At 35.0% G+C, this 21591-nt stretch overlaps 1 protein-coding gene across 4 annotated transcripts in view; it reads left to right on the top strand.

Moving 5' to 3' along the window:
• Window positions 1–402: 402 nt before the first annotated feature.
• The window catches only part of PDE1A (phosphodiesterase 1A), a 300999-nt gene continuing 279810 nt past the window's right edge, over window positions 403–21591 (top strand). For 2 of the 4 annotated variants that reach the window (XM_014557844.2, XM_014557846.2), the window contains exons 1-2: window positions 403–443; window positions 670–780. In XM_014557844.2, the coding sequence (XP_014413330.1) occupies window positions 680–780 (101 nt within the window). In that variant the 5' untranslated portion in view covers window positions 403–443; window positions 670–679. The remainder of the gene's footprint in view (window positions 444–669; window positions 781–21591) is intronic. The other 2 variants (XM_014557845.2, XM_032479873.1) reach the window with 2 other exon arrangements.

Here is a 21591-nt window from a genome sequence, read left to right as displayed (position 1 = left end):
TAACAACCTGTGGAGCTCTGCGGTCTGTTTCTGTACGGCTCTATATGTCATTTTCTCATTGTTGTCATTAATATTTGTTGAATTTATTGTTAAAGCATGGTATATTTTTAACTCTTGATTCCAGATCAATTAAGAGATAGAAATGTTGGCATTTAAAACAGGCACTTTTTTTCTCAGGGTGGTGCTGCTGATTCTGATTCCTGCCATCTGTTTTCATATTACATCCTGCCCTCCTTCCGTTGGTAGAGAGGAATTCAGCTTCTTCTGGTGTGCTAAAGTCATTCACGTTTCTCTTGTGCATAATAGCTCTCATAAACTGTAGGAATTCTGATGTGCTTCAGTGCACGGAACAGTAACAAATGAGCTGCTTTTGGGGAGAGCTGGAGCACTCAGTCGGTCAGTAGTACAGTAGCAGGCTCACATGTGCGGATTGTTCCTGTGAGGTCAGAGGATCTGTTTATACTGCTGTCTGCTTGAGGGGGGTAATGTGATGAGCATTGGATATGCCTGTCAAAGTCAATAGCAATTTCGGCAGAGGCTGCCCTCAGCTTTGTAAATCTGCAATGTTTTGATAGATAAGATGTGCTACTGTACAACTGTTTAAGATTTGTAGTAGACTGAGGAATGCTTGTTCTAGCGCTGAAACTGACTCTGACTGTACTGCCCTAGGAGTATCACCATGGGGTCTACTGCTACCGAAATCGAAGAATTGGAAAACACCACTTTTAAGTATCTCATAGGAGAACAGACTGAGAAAATGTGGCAACGCCTGAAAGGAATGTGAGTAAGCTCTTTGCTTGGTTCTGTGTTTTTATTTCCCCCCTTCCCCAAATTAGACTATTAACATGATGAATTGTTGATACTTTCTGATTTTGTGGACTAGTGCTTCCTTTAGAAAAAATTTCTTTTAAAAAATAAAAGAGGTCACTCCCAGTTAACAACTTGCTTGAAGGATGTATAGTAGTTTGCACTTGCATGTTTTATGTAAACTAAGGTAACTCCTTGAGAATTCACTTCACTGTTGTACTATATGGCTTCTTTTAAACATTCTGCATATGTTATTTAGGTATGTGGTTTAGATATGCAGAAAAGTAACTAGGAAAGCTGCTTGCCAGGGTACTTGCAGAAATAAAATTTCTCTCAGGTAAAAAGAGAGATTATTACTGGTACTTATTTCTTTGTGATTAGATTTTGAAAAAAACAAGGATGAGATTAATATGATAATAAATAATTATACTCCATTGTTCTTATTCATTATGTCTTAATTAATAATATTTATTTAAGAAAAATATTTATGTGGTAAAAGTAATAGCAGCATACCAAACTTACTTGAGAGTTTTGGCTTAAATTAACCAATTCACTTCTGAGAGTACAGAGTATCATAGTATAAAATAGACTTCAGTAAGATGGGTCAAGAGATGTATTTATGTCAAGCATGAAATGTAAGTACCTGAGCCAAACTTTAATTGCAATGCTGTTTACCTTGCTATTTAAACAGCATGTTAAGTTTTTTTCCTGTGTATGTTACTAATTCTTGTTTAGTGTTCCAGCATACTATGTTTACATGCTTTAATTATGTCATACTTTTAAAATCAGATTTAACATTTGGATAAAAATGTGAAATATGAATATTTACAGGCCATTGCAATTGCTTAGCATATTTGCAGACTTCAAATGAACATATATTTGCTTTCCTATGGTAATAGCTGAAGGAATTCTATACTATGAGAAATGAAAATTTTCTAGGATTTGTATTTCTAATGTTGTGTTTACATATTATTGTATAAAATGCAAACTTTGAGTAAATTTAATGTTGCTGTTTTGATTTTTTTTAAAGGAAAATTACATCAAACTTTGTTAGGTAAAAATTCCTTCTACTTTCTTCCATTTGAATGTATTTAATGATGTTTATATATTTAAATAGTGCTCTCTATATATTTTCTTACACTTGACCTGGCATTCCCGTGCACTGGCGTAAGAGCACAATAATAATACAAGCAACATTTAACAGAGAATAACTTTTAAAAAGGAAGCCATCTTTACATCATTTGAATGAATTAGAGAAATATATTTCCAAGATTCATTGAAGATTTAGAAATTGCAGGTTTTGTAGATGTGGTTCTCTAGGGAAACAAATAATCCAGTAAAAGCAAGTAACAGCTTACAAAATTAATTAGCATAGATGAAAATTAAACATTGGCAGTCATCAGATGATATGTGTTCTAACTTAATGAGTGGATAAACATCTGTACCGGAAAAATTATATCTCATATTACAACCTATTTTAGATTTCCTTCCCTTTAGCAGGACAGGATGGTTTTGGTTTGTTTGTTTTGTTTTGTTTGTCTTTGATTTATTTTTCTGTAGTTACTTGAATGTATGAAGATGTACAGTAGTGAGTTTATACATATACCTTTAAAAAATTTGAAAGGAGAATTTGTGTTTACCTAACATTTTAGGGCAAAGGTATCTAACTTTCACTTTATCAACTGATCTCAAAGATCAACCTGTCATTTTATTTCAGGAGAGGGTGATAGTGTCATTCGGCAGTAGAGCTTCATGACTTGATATTCAACATGGATGTAGAATATAATTACGTATATGCATATATAAATTTTGAATTGTGTCTACATAGAGCCACTGTATGTCCACATAGAGACATTAAATAACCAAATTACTTATAATAGGGTTTTTTTGAAATAATTATTACTGAACTGATTGAAATGACTGAATGCTTTTGCATCAAAGAAAGAAGAAATTTTTATTTTGGTACTACTATTTTAACTTGTACTTTGACTTAAGACATTTCCAGTATTCTAGGTTTAGAATTGTCAAAACAAGAAGCTCTAAATCTAAAATCTGCATGACTAATGACAACCAAATTGTTTAATTATGGTCTTTTGTGTAGTCTGCATTCAAAGCAGTGATATGAGGGACTCCTTATTCCATTGCTGAAATTGTCTTGCCTATTTAAAATGTAATATTGACTCAAACAGAATTTTAGCTTCTCAAAATGTCTAGTGCTAGAATTCCACTTCTAAGTATTGGCAATTAAAATCATGTTACTTATGAAAGCTATCAAATAATTTTGCAACAATTTTCTTAGTTTGACAAAAAAGACTTGATGAAGGCCTTTAGATATTTGTTTGCAAAGTGATTTTTTGATCTTTTACTGCAGACTTTTACAAATGCATTGGTTTATTTCAACAGGATAATCTGTTCTTAAGTGGATTTACAATGTACACATTTTTGAGGTTAAATAAAAATAGAGGCAAAGTTTAGAGTAAAATAAAGTTTATTCTAGTATACCTTAAATATGGAAAACAAGAACCACACCAGGTAGGTATTTACAGAAAATATTTTATAGGCATTTTCCTACAACGTAATACGTTAGAACACTTTTCTCAGTCTACAGAAATAATTTTTAAATTTTGTAGCACATGTAAAAACATTGGTAAACTAAATTGAACTAAATTCTTCTCTACCATTTTGTTGATTTCTTTCATTGAGCTCTTTTTAAATCTCCTTCATGTAATATTTAAGTGAGACACCATATGCAGTGATATGCTAAGAAATCTGTTATTCCTTTATGGGAACAAAGGTGAAACACTTTTCCCATTTCTGATGTAGACTTGTGTGCTTTGTTCTATTAATTTTCTTTTTATAGTTACGGCTTTTTTCTTTAGCTTTCTTCAATCCATCTTCTACCACTAATTTGTCACTCAGTGTGACAATTTATATTCTACACAATGACTCACCATCTATGACGGTAGAAGTGTTAGCAAATGACTATGGCATCATGTCCTTCATAAACTACATTTTGAAAGAATCATGTACTTGTCCATTAGTTATCAATTGTTTAGGATTTGGAAAACACTTCCTATTTCTTCTGCCATCTCAATACCTGATGAAATTTCTCATTTGGAAGTTTCCTGTGACTCTGGGATTTATAATATTTCCTACATACTGAGAACATTTTTCTAACACTGGTCTTTGCAAAGATTGTTAAGTTTACTGATTCCTATGAAGAAAGTTGATTTGAACACCTTATATTTATTTTCATTTATGTGTAGTAGTTTTTTTTTCATTTAAAAAATAATCCTTTTTTTGTGTCATGATTTTTTTTTTGTTTTTTGTTTTATGGTCTTTAAATGTAATAAGGGCTCTTCCTCTGTGGATTAAAAGAAATCAAATATATTTTAAAACATTGGTGCTGCTCTTTCTAGTCAGTGCCACTGTTGTTAAGAGTTTGATCTAAGGGGCTACAGTATTTCCAGAAAACTGTAATTAAGTAGAAATATCAGGGAAAACCACCTGGTGTTATAGTAAAAACTGAATCAGTGTTATCCTACTCAGTTTTTCAGCAGAAGAGAGGAAAGTTTGAATTGCTCAAAACTATAAACTATTGACAAAAATGTGAGACTCACCACCATAGTACTTACTGCCAGTATCTTCAGTTTTTATAAGGGTAAGACTATGGGGATTTCACAGTTAAAGCCTAACTGAATATATGATAATTGATTATAAATGTATAGACACATACCTCTTTAATCTCTCCTAATCCAGATGAATATATAGATTTTAAGATCTGAAATAGTGAATGTAACAGTTGAAAGACTTAAGCTTCTTTTCTCATTTTTTCCTCTTTGATTGGTGGTAAACATGATCTTCAGTAGTCGAAGGATGAAATGTAGAGGAGCAGAAAGTGAAGGAGAAAGGAGGAACTGTATAATAACCCTATAACTAATTTCAATTTGGTGTTATCGTAGAGGGCAGTGTGTTGTACAGTTCTCAGATAAAGTAGCCCAAACCCTCATCACCAAGAAAATGTAGCAGAAATACATATTTAGAATAAAAATTGACAAAAAGATAAAATGACAGGAGTTATTAGCACCATGTTCCCAAAGTAGAATCGTACTTTAGGATGGAGCATTATAGGTCAGACGCAAATAAATCTGATACTTTTACTCTCCTGCTTCGAACTCTTTAAAGCCTTCTAGTGTCCTCCCTTCAAAGTCCAGCATCCTTCACAGGTCTCCCGATACCTCCTCAATTTTTCCTTCCCAACCAAGCCCAAGGTGCCCCCAAAGAAATGCTACTTACCTCCCATCCGCCTTTGCTCATTATGTCCTCTTTTTTGGAGGGAACCATTCCTTTCTCCTCTCTCAGCTAGTTGCTCTTGCTTCCCAGGAGTCTTTTAGAGATGTGTGGGGATGTATCTGGTTGTTTCAGTGCCTGAGGGTGTTTTTGTATTTGGTAAACAACAAGGTTCAGGCATGATAACTGTCTTCTAGAGCCTGGGACATTCTGATTATCAGGAAGAATTACCCTACTCAAAATTCTAATAGAGACCCAGTTAAGAAATGGTGAAAGATCTCTTCTTAAACTTCATTTGCAAAGGAAATCATTCCTGACCCTCCATACTAGGTTAGTTTCCTATATTTGGCTCATTAAGTAACCTGGACTTCCCTTTTCATGATACACTCTACTATCCTCATAAGCTACTGCAGACAAGGGCTATGTTCACTGTGTTTGGTTGTGGATCCCCAGTCCCTAGCATAATAAGTGGCATATAGAAGACAATGCAATAAATATTTTTTAATCATTCAATGAAAGGATAAAATTCTGAATCTTACAGTGGTGCCAACTACAAAATTGGATCAGTCAGACTACCAAAATAGGATCCAAAGCTAGGGTGGAGGAGTCGAGACAGATTCATAGCTGGATTAGGAATGAAGATGATGGAAGGAAGTAGTTTGCTTATTGTTTACTAGTTGTCAGAACTTTCCGGATATAATATATTTGTATTCTTATTTACTCTTTCCAGTGATTTCAAGAGGTAAGTGCCCCTAGTTGGTCAAACAGCTGGTGTCTGGTGGAACTTGGATTTAAATGTAGAACAGCCTAGCTCTGAAACTCTTATTCATGTTGTTTCCAAAACAAAAACAAAAGAGGACGTTCTCAGAATGGTTCTCTAGAAAGGTCACCAGAAAAAGGATCTAGAGTGGTGCTTCTTAAAATTTAGTCTAGGGGTCTTGTGGTAGGCAGACTAATTGCCCATGTCTATGTCCTAGTCCCCAAAACCTTTGCAAATCTTATGTCAGAGGGGAATTAAGGTAGCAGACAGAGTTACCGCGGCTGCTAATCAGCTGACCTTCAAATATGGAGATTAGTTTAGATTATCCAAGTGGGCCCAATATATTCATAAGTGTTCTTAAAAGTTGAAGAGGGAGACAGAAGAAGAGGTCAGAGTGCTGTGATGTGAGAAGGACTCAACTTGTCTTTCCCAACACTAAAGATGGAGGAAACAGGCTATGCGCCAAGGAATGTGGGTAACCTCTAGAAGTTTGAAAAGGAAAGAAAACAAAATCTCTCTCTGGAGCCTCCAAAAGGAATGTAGCCCTGCCAACACCTTGATCTTAGCTCAGTGAAACTAATGTCAAATTTTGGGCCCATAGATAATATGTTTGTATTGTTTCAAGCTGCTAAGTTTGTGGTACATTCGTTGCAGCAGCAATAAGTAACTAATATATGCCTCCTGTAACAGAATAACAGAGTGCTTAATCAGCATAATCACTCCTATCCTCCACCCCCACAACACACACATACACTCATACTCACACAGACATGATGCCTAGAGATGGGGCCCAGCCTAGGTCACACTCGGTGGCACATTGAAGTTAGATACCCATTAATCTTAGCCTTTAAGTAACTCACTGTTTTCCATCTAACCCTGGATTACATGCCCAGACCACCAGTTTTCTTACCAAGCTCTGATATGTAGAGAATACGTAGTGAAAATATATAATGGATTCATTTCAACTGTATAACAAGAATGTTTATGCTATCTCTCTTGGAAATTGTTTGATAAATCTCAGTCTCTGTTCTCACATGGATGACTATATGACTGAATTGTGTATGTGATGGATTAATCAGGCAAATAAGCTTAAAAAATCTGTTCTTTAGTCATAAAACAAATTTGAAGAAAACCACCTCATGAAACCTATATTGGCGTACAGATACAATCTTCATATAAATTTCAGTCCATGCATAGCATTATGTTATGGTTTCTAGAATGGACATTGTTGAAGTGAAATACCTTAGGGATTAAGAAATTGAACTCTGGAAACAGTCAGGTATTGTCTAACACCTTCTATCCTTTAACTGAGTGACTAGAAAAATTATTAACTTCACTTATTTATAAAATCCAATTATTTTGTTCATTATTCATTCACTCATTCAATAAATATCCACTGATTATGTGGCATGTCAGGGATTATTTTAAGCATAGAAGCTTACATTCTAAATGACAAAACAAACAACAAAAAAGTAAACTACAAAAAGTAAGTTGATATGGAGTAAGAAGTGACCTGAAGAAAATGCATCAGATCATGTAACCAAGAGTTACTTGGAGAAGATACGATAGTCAGGGATGACATCTCTCAGGAGGTGACTATTCAGCTGAGACAGACAAAAATTGATACCTACCTCATAAGATCTTGCGCTGAGAGGGGGCTAGTGAATGATATATATAATCTCAGTCCAAGTTCAGAATTAAGTGAGGGATAGATACAGAGGTCCAGTAGATGGAGATAAAATGTCAGCTTTATTGAAAGACTAAACTTGTAATGGAGGATAAGATTTTGGTTTGCAGCTAAATAAGCCAAAGCACCTCTGAATTCAATTTTCTCTTCAAAACTGTAGACTTCCCCAAAAGGGGACAAAAATCTCCTCTCCTAAATTTACTTCATGACCTTTAACAGATGAGACATTCTTCGCATGAGTAGAATATCCCTTCCCCACCCCTTGAAAAGGACAGCTTGCACCCCCAGGTCTAATTCCTTCTCCAGAAGTCACCAACCAAATGTTTTTCTGCCTTCTCTGTGAAAGAATATGAAAAGCAGCAAGGAGAAGCCTAGGAGACTTTTCCAGTTGAAGGGCCTTCCACTTAAAAGGAAGCATTAGGATCTGAGAATCTGGATGTTGTTTGAATCAAGATAGTGAAAATTAAATAAAATAATGTATATAAGAAATATAGCACAGTACCTGGCATACAGTAAACTCTTAAAACATTGTAATTATTAATATTTCCATAGTCTTATCCATTCTTATGTGTATTCCAACTCTACTGTGTAACAGCTATATGGTAAGTTGATTGATTTTTTCAATGCCTTGGTTTCTTACCTGAAAATAGAAATAATACCCTTATCAATCTCATAGGTATTGGGAAGATTAAATGAATTAATTCTCATAAACTGCTTAGAGTAGTGCCTAGAATTCAAAAAATTCTAGCTGTTGTCATTATTATTACTGATAACATATGCAGAAGCAGAATTCTATTTTTTTTCAGGTAATTTTCTTAACAGAATCAATAGACAGAACAGGATTGTCAAGATGAGAAAAGTCTTTCTCTTAGCTTAGTGAAAGTGGTTTCACCAAGATACCCAGGGTTCTCTTTAACAGAAGAGTTATACTCAAGGATTTACATTTCTCTGGGACAGGAACTTGGGTTATATAGGAAGAGAGAGCTGAGGAAGAGAAGTGGGCGGGCCTTGAGAGTTTCACCAACACAGGAATTGCCTTGATGGATTCAGCATCTTTTGTTCACCATCTTGTAATGGCCTTTGAATGGACTTTAGGTCCCTATAATTATGTATGATCCAGGGCTAATCTGATTTCCTGAGTTGCTCAGGCTTGAAAATCATTCTTTAGGTCTTTTCTTATCCCAGCCGAGGTCTGGTTCATAAGGTAGTTGATTTCCAAGTAGTTATTGTGGTTTCCCATGGACTTCCTTTTGCTAATTCATTTTAGGAAATGCCAAATTACCATTATGTTATTAGGTTTTGCCCTTTATTCTAACATATTTCAATCAGCTAATCAAATGTAAATATTTGTGTAAGTCTGATTTCCATCCTAAAGGACTGTACTGTAAGCCATTTGGATATGAAAGGAACTGTACTGTTTATTAGCATCATTAAACAGATGGTAGTGTTAAAGGCTTATGAGAATCCAGGTATTCCACATATCCGATTGGAGCAAGTATTAAGCATGAATAACTATTTATTGTTAATAAAGGACATAAAAATGATAACAGGTTATTAGAGGCATATAAATGAAACATTATGACTCTTTTGTCTTCTTTAAGCTACACTTTCTTGAAGTTGTTTAAAGAGATTATTTGTTATTTTATATCTTATAAAATATTTAAAAACATAAATTTTTATTAACTAGGCCCAGAAAATGCTCAATGCAAATAATTTCTGGTAGGCAAAATTTTGATACTTGTAGCTATTCAAATAAATTTATAATGAGTCATGAAAAAGTAATAAAATCTTTTAAGTACCAATGTCTACTGGGTAGGAAAACAGAGGTCAACTTTAATTAAACTCTGCATAAGCATGGAGAGTAAAGGATTCTTGGAATTTTGTACATGAATAATGTCCTTGATAACTTAGAAGAAAATCACAATAGACTGCTATTAGAAAAGCAACAGTATGATGACTCTGGTCCACTTAAAACTGGATTTTCCAAGATGTGGCTCAAAACAAACTGCATTTGGAGCAAGATAAGAAAAAACTGAATGACGCTGGCATCAATGATGTTTTTGATTAGCTTAAACTATTTAAAATCACCTCATAATTGAATCATGGTAGTGATTGCCCTTTATAATTCTTCTGTGCTTTGTAGTTTCTAAAATATTTTTCTTTTGATCTGCATGGTTCAGCATAATTATCCTGTTTTTCTGATGAGAAAACTGAGCCTCAAAGACATTAAATAACTTAACTAATGTTTCCCTATTAGTGGGGAGAGAATCAGATTCCTAGGCCTGGACCTATTCCATTTATCACTGACTTAGATAATTCCATTTAACACTGGAGACTCACCATAAAACCTGACATTTCAGGATTAAAAACTGCTCTCTTACTTTGATTTTTCCACAATCCTGCCATCTGTCTGCCTAATTCTGCATACTCAAGGCTGAATACTAAGGGGACTTATCGCTTGACATATGCTGTAGATGTCAGAAACTCCCTAGTTCTATTTCTCTCCTTTTCTAGGGCATGAACTACAATTACCCCTTTAATTAATTAATTTAAACAATGATTCTAGCTAGTATTTGCAAGGGAATTTGACTTTTCCTAAACTCTCTTGCCTCTTTAGAGCTTGGACTCTTACAAAATTATTCTAATTTATTTGGCCTTTGGTATCCAAACAGAGAAAGATAATTCTGCACAGTAGAAAAGTCTGGATGTCTATCCTTGAAGGTTTTTATTTACCAATAAGAATAAATCCTGGAGTTCTAATGATTAAAACTAGGTATTTTATTCTTACTATGCTTTCTGTTCTTTTCATGTTATAAAGGATTTTAAGCATACAATGAGGTTCTTTTTTAAAGTAAAATGAGTGTTTCTCCTTTTGTTTATTTTAGAAAAAAATCACCTAAATGAAGAAAAATCACCTTATTCTGCTTTATTTCCCGTAGAGAATATAAACTACTTAAAGTTGCACAGTATTTTCCTCATTATTTCCTGTACTGTATTTGGAGATAGTTAAGAGATGGGTTAAGGAGCTCTTCCTTAGAACCCTCAAAATCTTTATTACCTCCTATTGGTTCCAATGTGAAAAAGTGTCTTTATATGTATAATCCTCTCCTATTTCATCCCTGAGAAAATCTCTGCTTTAATATCTAAGTTTTCCAAAGAGCCCTCTATTGTCCAGAAATTCTTTTATGCTGTTGTTTACTATTACAGTATGGCCCAATTTGTTCATGACTTCCTGCATCCTCTCTTGGATATTCCCTCCCATACTGACTCTGAGCTTGGCTAGAATGTCGGACAACTTGCTTTGGCCAATGGGATCTTAGCAAATGTGACACAAGCAAAGGCTTGGAAAGGGCTTATGCATTTGGGGTTTACTCTCTCCTGCTGCTGTTTGGAACTCTCATACCAGTACGGGATGAAGCCTGGTCAAGCCTACTGGAGGATGAGCATGTGGAGCAGATATTAACCATTCCAGCTGAGGCCCCTCTAGACCAACCAGACCATCAACTACCAGACATGTGAATGAGGTCATCCTAGACGATTCAACTTTTTCAAAATCATGAAGAAATAGTAAATGTTTATTGTTTTCAGCTACTAAATTGCAAGATAGATTGTTGCACACAAAAAACATCAACTGATATATACCTCAAATCAAGCTTTTAGCCTCTGAATTTTTCATATAATTCTTCTCTGGCTCCCACAGATTTTTCCTACTACCACTCCTCTCTCTCTTCCATCATCTCCTATCGTTTATTTCTTTTACCCAACCAAAAAAGTTAGTTAATATTTCAGCGATTATGAAAATAAAAATTAAGTTTCCTATTTTCAGAAAATGAGTCCAGTAAAATTTTCCTCCAGTTATTTCCAACAGCAACAATATCAATGGCATGTACACACTTACCATATTTCTTCCAGTACATGATTCCTCAGTGACCTGTGTATTGAAGTTGTGTTGCTCTTTGGTCTCTTTGAATAAATATAATTTTCCACAAAATAGAAGAGAAACATAGAATAAGGCAGGGAAACTACATGCTTCATAAGAGAAGATGGTTCATATCCTGTTACCCTGGCAACAGGCACTGGGAAGGACAGGGCTCCCCACACATCCTGTTGCCCTGACAACAGGTCAGGCAGGGCATGGGAAGGCCCAATTCCCACTCTACTAGGCCTTTTCTTTGCAGCCACAAAGAAAAAGGAGAAAGTGATTTTGAATTTTGTTCTTCCTCACTTACATATTTCTTCTATTATCTGAATCACTCCAGTATAAGATTATCTTTCCAGATGTAAGAGGGTAAGAAAATAGTGACTTCAGTTTTTACATTTATAAGCTCTGAAACATTTGCTAATTTTTGATTGAGTCAAAGGAGTAAATGATAGGAAAAAAAGGAGAGGGAGGGAATGAAAGTAGTAGGGAGAATAAATTGTGGAAACCAGATAAGTAGTGTGTGAATAATGCAGCAACCAAGAGATGATTTGGGGTTTGTATCACTTAGCTACATTGGCTAAGCTTAGCTAATTTTTAGAGAGTTCATTTGAGAAAGTCACATTTGTGAAATGATTGCTTATTTGGTTACCTGTACTTTGTGAACAGATAGTACATAACCAAATACCATAAAGTAATGTTATGCTATAAAACATGTTATTTTTGTCCAGTTAATTTTCAGTTCTGTACAGATTTTCCTTTTTATTCAGCTTTTTTCTTTCATCACTTATCTTTTCTTGCCATATAGAGTTGATAAGAAAGCAATATGATCGAATTATTTTTCTTCTCTCTTTGTTCCTTAAGCAATTGGTTTGATTATGTAAAAGACATACACTTTACATTTATTTTTGGAGCTATATATTGCTTTGTCTTCATAATATATGATTTTATATAAAATAGTTGTCAACTTAAAACTGACAGATACTATTAGTTCTGCTACCACAAATTTTCCTGTGAATTAAAATAAAATCTTAATTGACTTCTCTGATTTTATAGTTAGAGTAACAGCTTTAACTTCTGTAAATCAGAGTCTTCTTGGTGAAGAGAAATGTCTGGCAAAATCTTCTCTCAGAAAACAGTAAAAGGGATTTGTGGAGAAAATATTTTGTATTTAAACTGAGTGAAAAAGGAGGTATAGGTTGGTGAAGAGGAAGCATCTTTGGGAGACGGTAACTATATTAAAGCTTAATTTCTGGAAGACCAGATAGGAGAATTGGAGCCTAGTCAGAATCAGAGAAAAAACACTCCTAACCATCTGAGACAAGATAAGGTGACCCTTCTAGGTATTCTAACTGCACTTCATGTGTTACAGTTATTGTCCATTTAATTGTTTTCCCTTGTAGGTAATCCTTTTTCCTCCTACGAGGTAACAAGAAGAAGTAGAATCCACTTGCCATTTGTTTAGTATGGTATCCTTCAGCCTAGAATAGTACGTTGCATAAAGTAAGAACTTGAAACTGTTTCACTACGGCAAAGACCAGTAATCAGACAATATGCAACAACTTTACATTTAAGTTGTGTAGCTAGTAAGGCTATGTTGTGCAGCAGCAACATTAATTCAGGTTGGAAGGTCAAGAAGGTTTTATGGACTAGTAGAGATTCTTGGGGATGTGACTATATGACAGACAAAAACAAAATCACAAACAAAAGCCTCATTATATGGAACTTAGAATCTCAGAGGATTGTGGTGAGGGATAGAAATTATGCAATCAGAATGCCCAGGCCCTGTGTCTGGCACAAAATAAGCATCTGTTATTGTAAGTTACTTTTTTGTGGCACAACTATGTGTAAGAGAGTGTGTCTGTTTTTGCCCATTCCTCTACTAAATATGAACTTGAGGTAAAAATTGACCCTACATAACTATATGATAGGTAGAGGCAGAAGAGATTCAAACATTGAAGGAACTTCCTACTCCAAGATTCTAATTTCGTTTGTGTGCACTTTACCACTCATATCCTAGGAAAGCTCAATTTTCTGTTTCATTATGTTAATTGAACAGTTTTGATTATATTGAGAATATCTTTCAGTAATTAGTGAATGTTCTGGGCTTACATGGCCTTGTGGCCCAGGGAATCCTTGGTGAGTGAATTCTTGATGCTGCTGCTGTGTATCCTGTGAGAATTAGTTGCCTCCTGAAGTTTCCAAGCGGCAGCAAGTCAGACAGAAGAAGATAAGCTGACCAAACTTGGAGGCGATCAGGCTAAATATTTTATGTTAGCCTCCAGACTACACTTACTTGTCCACTACTCTGTTGAAGACTAACTAAAACTTTCTTTGCACAGTTCCTCAAAAAGAAACTTATAAAGCAAGGTAGTCTTGAAATGTCACAATGTGACTGAGCAATTTTAACAGTTCTTTAGGTTTATTTTTACCAGATATTCGTGTCCAAGGTGTGTGACGAGGCTTGAACTAAAGTCATCATTTTCAAACTATCAGTTAATATTTGTGTGCTGTGACTTCATCCTGTCATGTGAGTCATATTTCAATTCAGAAATAAATATTTGCAAAATGTGTATCAGAAGATGCCTCTAAGAGATAACCCACCTATCCATAATTAGAGCCATGAATTAAGGAGTTACCACATATATGTAATGACTGAGAATGTTCCAAAGTGAAATTTAGAACCAAAATATTAATGTACAGTTTAAAGGATCAAACTATTTCTGGCATTAATCCCCACATGACTTCATTTAAGTTATATATAATTTATTGACCTCTCATTTTGTTATTTAAAAATTTTTTAAAAAATTTTTATTGAGGTATAGTTGTACCATATTATGTTACACGTGTACAATATAGTGATTCACAACTTTTAAAGGTTATACTCCATTATAGTTATTATAAGATATTTGCTATATTCCCCATTTTGTACAATATGTTCTTTTTTTTCCTTCCATTTTTAAATTTAAGTATAATCAGTTTACAATGTTGTGCCAATTTCTGATGTATAGCATAATGTTTCAGTCATATGTATACATCCATATATTCCTTTTAATATTCTTTTCCATTATAGATTACTACAAGATATTGAATATAGTTCCCTATGCTATATGTAGAAACTTGTTTATCTATTTCATATATAGTATGTTTTATATGTACTATACACTATATATACAATATATTCTTTTAGCTTACTTTATACCTAATAATTTGTAGCTCTTATATACTTTCCCTCTATTGTTTTATTTATTATCTTGGCGGGGGTAGGTAATTAAGTTTGCATATTTGGTTTTGGAGAGGGTACTGGGAATTGAACCTAGGACCTTGTGTATGCTAAGCAGGTGCTCTACCACTTGAGCTACACCCTCCCCACTTCCCTCTATTTTACATAAGGCATAGGTAACAAATTTTTTGATTCATTACCACAATCTGTTATAGTTTTCTATGTAAAATATGAAGAAATACAGTGCTAAAAGTTACTTTGTTTTCTATTCTTATATTTCTTTGATTTCTAATTCTATACTAAATTAGCATAATGCTCACTTTCTGTTATTAGACAGGTTGGTTGATCCACTGACTGATAGCTATAGCATGTGGAAAACAAGAAATAACATGGAATCACTTTGGGGTATTTTGAAATTAGAAACATGTTGCCAAATAGTCTTAGTTCCCTAGAAAGAGGAAATATTTAAATTCAGAAATAGGGAATTAAGAAAATACTCTCCTTGAAAAACTCAGATTGTTTTAAGTGTATGTCTTATGGGTGTAAAAGTAAACACTAATTTACACAGTGTGAGTCATACTATGGTAATCTTAATTACTGATTAGAACTATCTTAAGAATGAGAGTCATTAAGAAATAAAGTTGTAGCTTAAGTTCATCAGGGCTATAGTCTATATTGAACAAGTATCAGGACTATACTGACGCTTGTAATAATGTTGAAGTTCTTTGGCAAGTAGGACTAATATTATTTAATTAACCCAATTTAGTTGTCTTATTAATACAATGTAATTTATTTGTTCATTCAATGACTGCTCATCTTTGAGCACATGGAGAGCTCCAGCATTATTCTAGGCACCTGGGATACATGATAAACAGTACAGCCATGATCCTTACCTTATGGAATTACATTTTGATGGTGAGGATGGATGATGAACAAGCAAACAAATAAATATGCAATGTAATTTTAATAAAAGCAAATAGAATACGGTGATGATGTGTCTGGCAAGTTCAAAAGTGGCTATTATAGAAGAGTGGTCAGGGAAGGGCTTCCATGACAGTGACTTGTGAAGAGTGACCTCAATGAAGTGAGGAATGAGCTATGCCAAGACCTGAGTAATGCATCTCAGACAGAAGGAACCAAGGGCAAAACCCCTGAGGCAGGGGGCATGTGGCATGTCTAAGGTAAAATAAGGAAACCAGGAGGACTGGCTCACAGTAGGGGAGGGTAAGAGTGAAAGAGTTGTGTTTGGAGAGAAAGGCAGAGGTCAGATCCTCTAAGACCCAACAGGCCACGATAAGAATTAAGATTTTATCCTGAGCCTGGTAGAGAGCCTTTGGAGCACTGAAGCAGTAGAGTGGAGGATCTGACTTAGATTTTAAGAAGACTTCTCTGGTCATTTTGTGGAAGCTAACAGTGAGGACGGGGAGGTAGGGAAGAACAAGTCTGGAGACAGGAAGATGTGTTAAGAGGTTATGGCAGTTGTCCAGGTGAAGAATTGGTAGCTTTGGTTACACTGGTACTGGAATTGGTAAGAAATATTCAGATTAAGGACATATTTAAAATTAGAGCTGGTAGGATTCACTGATGAATTGAATATGGGAATGTAAAGACTGAAAAGGATGAGGTATAATGCCTTGTTTTGCGTGTTTGTGATCCTGACCAACTGGGTCTAAGGTCCCTTATGTGAAACTCTTGGGCCCAAATGTGACCTGAATTCATAACTTTTCAGATTTTAAAGAGGTAATAAATAAGGTGCCTATTCCAGAAATTACTAAATATTCCCAGCAGAGTCTGCATAGCTCCCAATGAATATTTCTGCAAAAAAGCATGTAAGTATTCACTTAATGAAACTAAATGGCCTGTATTAGTTCAGTTTAGGTTTTGCTCTCAGATGAGTTCAGGTCAGATTAGATTTTTCTGCCAAATGAAAATGTCTGGTTTATAGAGCTTTAGGATTTTCTTAGTTGTGGATAAGGGATTATTAATCCATTCTGTTTCCTGAAATAGGGAAGATCATGGTGAAAACAAAAAGCTCTTCTGGGTCCATGAATTTTAAGATACCTATTAGACAGTCAAGTAGCCTTACAAATAAATAGACAGATGGACAAATGAGAGGTCAGTGCTGAAGATAGAAATTTTGGAGTCATATATATAAAGTCATGAAACTAAATGAGATCATCTGGGGAATTAAAATTGGTATTAATGAGAAGAGGGAGAGAGAGGCACTCCAACATTTAAAGGTTGGGAGAGAAGTCAGGAAAGGAGACTGAGGAGTAGTCATTGTGCCATAGCATATTGAAAGCCAAGGGAAGACTATTTTTTTAAGAAAGACAGTATCAAATGTCAAATGTTGCTGAGAGATCATGTAACTTGAACTGTGCCCTGATAATTGGTTTTTGAATTATGAAGTTCTTTGGCAATCTCGGAAAAACACTCTCAATGAAGTGGTGGGACAAAATCCTCATAGGACTGGGTAGAAGACTGGAGGTGAAGAAGTGGGGGCAGCGTGAACAGATAACTCAAAGAATTCTCTATAAAGGAGATCATAGAGATGGGGTGATAGCTGGGAAGGATGGGATTGAGGGTAAAGGAGTTTGTTAAATGTAGAAGACATTAGAGAATTCTGTTGGGAATGATGATAGAAGTGATTCTGTAGAGAGCAAGAAGTCAATATTGAGGGGGGCGGGGAGAGAGCGCACTCTCCAGTCCCTTGAGTAGGTAAGAGGTAAGGACTGCGTTAAATGCAGAGATTGGGTCTAGGAGCAAGGGTGGCTCATCTGTGGCAACAGGAGGGAAGGCAGACTGGGAGCATTTCCAAGTAGGCAGATGTAAGCATGGTGATGGTCCCCTCTGGTTACTTTTATTTCCTCAGTGAAATGAAATTAGAGGCTATTTGCAGAGTCAGGAGGGGAGAGAGGGAGTGGAGATTTAAGAAGTGTGAAACAACCATCTAAGAAAGAAGGAACATGACTAAGGTGGAATTGGAAGGCAGTGCTGAGCATCCACTTTGATCATATACTTAAAGTGAGATCAATCTACATCTCTGTGTCTTTTTTCCTGCTACATTTAGTTCAGCTGCTTCCATGCAGACTCAGAGCAGATGCAGAAGTAGGTTTACAGAGTTCGTATTTTGCCAGAAAATATAAGTGCAATGGATGAAGACAGGGAAACTAGGGTTGAGGGCCTCTTCAAGGTGAAAGGTAAGGGGAGAGATGAGAATGTTGCAGGGGTGATGGACAGTGAAAATGTGGAAAAGGTCAGAAGTTTAGAGGTAGGGAAAGGGACAATGAGTTTCTGGAATGGGATGCTAGGATTAGTGACCTTTTTCTTTTCTCAGAGACACAAAATGATATAGTAGATACATATTTTGTGTAGGCAAGCTTATACAAGAAATACAATTTGTGAAATGAATCTATGGTAGGTAATTTTATTTTCCCCCTCTTTACAGAAGCCTGCTGTGAGCTCTTTTACATTTTGTTACTAAGCTTTCTCTTCAAAACAGAAGAGGCTGTTAGGAGTGTGGCCATTCCTGCAAAGAAAACAAAGCTGGCAGATCTAATTTTAGGATGCTTTCCCTTGACAACAGCCTTTCAAATATTGCTTATACAACAATACAAATTGGCTCCAGAAATTAATGAGACTGCGTTTGGTCAAAGAAATATAATTCCCTTTTATACTTGAACTTTTCACAGTGTCATGAGAACATGTAACAGGACTTTCCCTTCACCTTGCTTCAGTGACTGAAATGTTACTGTTTGTAGTGTTCTTGGTGGTGGTTAGCAAATTTCAATGTGTGCATCAGTAGCAACAGGCCAAGCATGCAATGACGGACTGCTGTGAAATAAGGTTTTAACCACGAGGAAATTGAAATTGTTTCACTACGTAAGAGCTGTTGTTCCTCTCTTTACATTAATAGTAGCTTAGGTGACCTAAATAATTCAGACTTTAAGTTCCTTCTTTAGAGCCAAATCATGTTGTACATGCTAAGCAAGCAAATACTTGTCTCTCTCTTTGATGATTTTACTACCAAGAGTGAGTTTACTTGGTTGAAATTTTATAATAAAACAGTCACACACACATAGTCATAAAAAATAATGATATTTAGTTAAGCACTTTGGTATAAATGTAACTTCCATTCAGTAACTTGTTTCTTTTGATTTTTATTTCAGTGTCATTATATATAGAATTTGGTGGGTCATAATATGACAGAGTTATAAGACTTCAATGTAAAGGTCACTTGTGAATAGATTTTACATCTCCTTTTCCCAGGAAATTTAATCTTCTGTTTTTGTGAAATAAACTAATTTAGGGATAATCATATGTGAGTAATATGAATATTTGAAATTATTCTTCTGAAATGTTTTCTGTATTTTCCATTTGGCATTTCAGGGTTGATCTTATTTGAAGTTTGGTAACAGGCTGCTTATTCCAAAATAATTCTTACAATTCTTGGATCCTTGGTGAGATGTTCCCATAGGTAATGCTGTGCATTTTATAGTTGAAAAATTGAAAAATTATAGTTGAAAAATCCTTTTCAGCTCATAGAGATCTTCCCTCCTGATTTCATCCCTTTGAGGACTGGCCTGAATATGATCTGAGACTACATGACTCCTGTTTATTCTGCCTTCAAATTGTACTTAAATATCCAAAAATACAGGCATATGTTTCGACTGGGTCTTTAAACAAATATAAGTGTGGCTTCCTTTGTACTAATCCTGTACATTGTATAACATTTTTACTTTCAAAAATTAATTCTCATTTTTATCAAAGTAAAAAGTAGTACCATAAGACTATGAAAACAGAACTCTTCTTCCCTACTCCTTAACACTATGCAGGTCTGCTTCCTGAGACATCAACTTTCATCTTTTAATTCTTTCTTCCTAAAAATCCATATTTTAAAATAATAGTTTTAGGTAGTTCTTGGTTTATCTTTTTAGAGCCTTATCTATTGACTTCATACAGCAGTGGGTGAAAATTCAGTGTTCTTAGACAAGCTCTAACCACTCCCCACTTGACTTACTCTCCTCTCATTCTCCCATTGTGGTTGTATTACCATTCCAGTGAATCAGTATTTGGTGTTGATAGTATTATGGCCAAATTGTCTTCACTTCTGAGCCAAGAAATGAATTATGAATATGTTTCCTGTAGACTACAATCGCTTGTTTTTTCCTGGAATTAATAAATATCTCATTTTATTTGTTAGTTTGTTGGCCTTGATTACTGCCTAACTAATTCTTTCCAAATTCATAAAAAAAGTGTAAAACATTCTTCAATATATTGCCCACATTTCCAAGCACATCGTGTGCTTTTTCTGCCCCACTCTTTTCCTTGGAGACATTGTTCTTCGAGCCTTTGTCCCCCAGCTCCTTCTGGGGCTCTCCATGCCTGAGGCTCACCTACCCGCTGGGGCTGCTCTTTGCCTTCATTCTGTGAAATCCCTTCAGTACCCTCATGAGTTGGGTCTGTTGTTTCCTGGGTTCCATTCGTTTTGATTTATTCTCATTTAGAGAAGCTTCTCTAATAGCTTCCCACAATAGGGCACTTGAGAAACACGCTCTTTTAAAGTGCATTCATATATGAAAATAGATTTATTCTATTTTGATACAGCTTGATTGGCTCTGAAATAAGTTAAAATAATTTTTTCTCAGAATTCTGAAATAATTGCCTCGTTGTATTTTAAGTTTTAGTGTTATTACCAAGAAGTTTGATGCCATTTAGCCTTGATCTTTTTATTTTATATTCTCTCCAAGCCCATTAGCCAGGAATTTCTCCTTATTCCTTTATCTTCAGAAATTTCATGATAATAACATTGGTGTAAGAATTTTATAATGAGAAGTTGGTTGGTCCTTTCAATCTGGAAATGCACGCCCTTCAGTTTGGGAAATTTTTTTTTTAATTTTATAATTTTCTTCTTTCTATTTTCTTTATTAATTTTTTCTGGAATTTATATGTTTCTCCTTCTGGATTAAGCCTCAACTTTTATATTTTCTCTCCTCCTGTCCTTTTAAGTTTTTTTTTGCCTTTTAATTTTTATTTATTTTAGTTTTTTATTTGTAGCATTCCATTCTTTTTTATACGCATGGTAACACTTAATGGCTCTGAAATTCATTTTTGTTGATTAACGTTTTTCTTCTTCAACTTGAATACTCTACTGAATTGCTGTTTTTCTGTGAGTATGTTTCAGTTTGTCATTCCCATTAAAGACTTTCCTCAAAGGTCCGGTGATCCTTGATTGTCTGCTCACTTTTAAAAGAGAGACACTTAAAAGCTGATTGATAGTTAGTGTGAATGGATAATGTTTGTTGATTTGTGGGCTTCATAATAGGGTGAAAAGTACCTATCTACTTAATTACCTGATCACAAAATGCCAGTGTCCACAGGACTTTTCTTTGGAGTTACTTGTTTTCTATACCGGAAAATAATCTAATCACCAGTCTAGGATGTTAAAATCAAGTTCTCATTCTAGAACTTGTTCTCATTCTACAGTGAGGAAAAGAATTGGGGTCATACGATTCATTATGTCGTTTTTATTTATTTATGTATTTTTAAACGATATAGCTGCTCATCTCTCTCATCTCTGTGACTTAATTTCACCAGAAGATAAACATCTAATTTTCCATAGTGATGTGGGAGCAGTAGTTACCAGATACTGAGGAGGAAAATGGGGATCTATCTTCTCTGTGATAGGCTTTCATACAAAATCCTACTTTAAGGCCCACTCTAATTCTCTGGTTACTGCAACACCTCGTGCCTCAAATTCCTGCATCTATTCATGGTTCTTGAGGGTGAAACATTTCTTCCCTTGAGGGAAGAAGGACAAAGTAAATGGGAAAGAAGTTAATAAGCACAAGAGAATTAACTCATTTTCTGGAAATTTGGAAAGTAGATGGAGAGGTGGAAATCTT

The sequence above is a fragment of the Camelus ferus genome, chromosome 5 (assembly GCF_009834535.1).
Source record: "Camelus ferus isolate YT-003-E chromosome 5, BCGSAC_Cfer_1.0, whole genome shotgun sequence".
In the NCBI taxonomy this organism is placed as follows: domain Eukaryota; kingdom Metazoa; phylum Chordata; class Mammalia; order Artiodactyla; family Camelidae; genus Camelus; species Camelus ferus.
Note: the sequence above shows the minus strand (reverse complement) of the source record. Positions and strands in the feature narration are given on the sequence as shown.